Source organism: Priapulus caudatus, unplaced genomic scaffold, assembly GCF_000485595.1.
Source record: "Priapulus caudatus unplaced genomic scaffold, Priapulus_caudatus-5.0.1 Scaffold819, whole genome shotgun sequence".
In the NCBI taxonomy this organism is placed as follows: domain Eukaryota; kingdom Metazoa; phylum Priapulida; class Priapulimorpha; order Priapulimorphida; family Priapulidae; genus Priapulus; species Priapulus caudatus.
In genome coordinates this window covers 52,512-55,273 of record NW_014577880.1, presented here as the reverse complement: position 1 = coordinate 55,273, position 2,762 = coordinate 52,512, and the positions used below count along the sequence as shown (strand labels likewise).

The following is a 2,762-nucleotide window of genomic DNA, read 5'->3' as shown; positions in this document are numbered from 1 at the left end:
AATTTGAATTTGAATTTGAATTTGAAACTTGGAATTTCAGCGCATCCGCAGTTTGGCTCATAGGGTCTAGACTCTATGTCCCCCAGGGTACTGCCGCAACGTACCCTGGGTACGGTCCGGTATACCGGAACGTACCCTGGTCACTATTTGAAATGGTTAGGGTTAGGATTAAGGTTAGGATTAGGGTTCGGGTTAGGGTTAGCGAGTAGGCGTAGGCGACTACCTAGACTCGTTAGTGGAGTAGGCGAGGTACGGTACGGCATATTAGATAGTACCAGGGTACGTTCCGGTAGTACCCCGGGGGACATAGACCCTCTCAGCCGCAGTTTGGCCAACCAATCTTGAGATTGAGCAAACAGAGGTAAACAGAGCTTGCACAAACATATGATTATTAGGATTTCAAATGTTATATCACAACTATAATGTCGTATACCTTCTTTCCTTAATGTGTTTGGCACCTTTGTATAAATATTAAATGATTATAATAAATAATTGGATAAATATGAGATAAATCTCTTCTTAGTTTGCACCACGCACACCACACACTCGCTATGAGCGGTTGTTGAATCACCGACTGTTATCAGTTTGCCCAATCTTGAAATTGGTCAGCAAAACTAGGGAATCCGCAGTTTGGGCAGCACAATCGCTGCACAATCTCGAGATTGTGCAGATTCCAAGTTTGGGTACGACATAGCCATACACCTTCGAGATTGTGCAGATTCCAAGATTGGGTACGACATAGCCATGCACCTTTTCCCTGCTGCAGACTGTAGTCTGTTAACGTAACTACTGCCACTGCACTGGCACGCGTAATTACGGTAGTCGGTAACACACTACTACTAGTACTAGTACTGCATACAGTAATAGTGTTAATGATGGAAGTGTCTAAACAACCGGATCGGGTTTCGCAGTCCTGAAAACTAAACAACCGGCTCTCTTCTCTGATTGGCTAATTTTGTCACTTGTTTATTTTATTTTTTATTATTTTTGGCTAATTTTATTTTATTTTAGAATTAGGGATAGGGTTAGGATTAGGGTTCGGGTCTATATCCACTACTTTCAAGTAGGTCTGAGTGGCTCAGCGGTAGAGCTTTTGCTTTGTGATACTGATACTGATAGTAATTGACCGTGTTCGAACCCCATAAGATGTTTTTATTTTGCTCTGCTTTGTGTATTTCTTTGTATTTTATTTGTTTCTGCATTTATTTGTTCTGTAAATTTTGTTTATGTTTAGAATTAAATATATTTCTTTATGTTTTGCATTAAACATTGTCCTATTATATATTTGTCCTGTTATGTTCGGAAACTGAACAATCAGAGAAGAGAGCCGGTTGTTTAGTTTTCAAGACTCCGAAACCGTGTCCGGTCGTTTAGACACTTGATAATTAATGATTATGTTCAGTGTAGCTACAGTAACAGTTAGGATACATTTCGATTCAGTAGGTCTAATGATACAATGTAGGTGCGTGCATCGCTGTAGATTGCTGACCGAGGGCAGTTAAAAATAAATGCCATAGACGTCAGTTTTTACTAAGCACCTGCATGTGTTGCTGTCACATCGCACTCACAGTGTACTGTACCATGTCACATGTACCACAAAGAATGAAGGTGAGACTTGCCAGGATTGACCTTCTCTGTTTACATATAGGTGCTACTATGGCAGTGATGGGAGGGAAAACTGCATCCTCTGATGCTGCTCTACATCAGAAGGCAGACAAACTGATGGAGAAGGTGAAGAAGCAGAAGATGGATAAAAAACAGCAAGACCTTCAGAAAAAACAAAAGAAGAAGATGGGTAAAATAGCGTTGAGCACGAAGCTGCCGAAAGCTAAAGCCTTCAAGGTGAATTTTGCTGCAGGTCACGCAATTAACACAGCAGGGTGCGAAATTAACGCGAGTCCGGAGTCAAATACTGCCTGATTTACTGCCGGACTCCCTGATTTGACATATGCAAGAGTCAATGTGACTCCCTAAAAATTATACTATATACTAACTAGTTTGTTCCAGAGCACGGCCTCGCGGAATTACCAAATTTTTTCAGCAAATGTCCAAAGAAAATTTGGCAGACGTGCAACCGCGCCATGAATCTTCAAAATAAGCATATGCGTTATTGTTAATATCAAGAGCTCATAATAGAGAAGAGTATGACACCGTTTTAACAGCGTTTTGCATAGTTTTTAACTTGTAAATATTCTATCAATAACAGGGTTTCTTATACATAAGAGGCACAGTGGCGCACCGCCGTTGTCAAATCTAACATCGCCGTTGTGAAAATGTTCCTGTATTTACTGATAAGTATATCCTGTATCTATATACCTATAAGTATATCAATACATCCTGTATTTGAATCCATCATGCACGTTTTTTTCCCAAACTGGAAATTACCTCCTTTGTCTAATTTTCCCTCAGAAGAAACCCTGAATAAGTGAATAAATATATTCAAACTTTACCTTGTTTTCGTCTATGACTCTCCCTTAATCATATGACACCACCAATTTACCTGAAAATCGTATGTGTTCTTCAAAAAAGTTATTTGAATACGACACGGTTTCACACAGTTTTCCCAAATGTTTGCATCTATTCGGCGCAAGTTTATTATCGGATTAGTGTTCTATTGTCTATGATGGAACGCTGGGGGCTGCATGTTGGGGATATTATGCATTGAATTGTATTCAGCATGTAGCGTTTCCAGCATGCTAGAAATAAATGTCTGCTCACAGCGAGCTAGCAGCTGATTTTAGCTGTGTTGCCATTGTGTTCCT

General features: G+C 40.1%; 2 protein-coding genes across 2 annotated transcripts in view; one reads left to right on the top strand and one right to left on the bottom strand.

The window, feature by feature from the left end:
• The window catches only part of LOC106813750 (methionine-R-sulfoxide reductase B2, mitochondrial-like), a 6,601-nt gene extending 5,018 nt beyond the window's left edge, over positions 1-1,583 (bottom strand). The window contains exon 1 of the mRNA XM_014817970.1: positions 1,565-1,583. Within this exon, the coding sequence (XP_014673456.1) occupies positions 1,565-1,583 (19 nt within the window). The remainder of the gene's footprint in view (positions 1-1,564) is intronic.
• A 67-nt stretch (positions 1,584-1,650) lies between these two features.
• Positions 1,651-2,762, top strand: part of LOC106813749 (pumilio domain-containing protein KIAA0020 homolog) — a 15,971-nt gene continuing 14,859 nt past the window's right edge. The window contains exon 1 of the mRNA XM_014817968.1: positions 1,651-1,842. Within this exon, the coding sequence (XP_014673454.1) occupies positions 1,657-1,842 (186 nt within the window). The 5' untranslated portion in view covers positions 1,651-1,656. The remainder of the gene's footprint in view (positions 1,843-2,762) is intronic.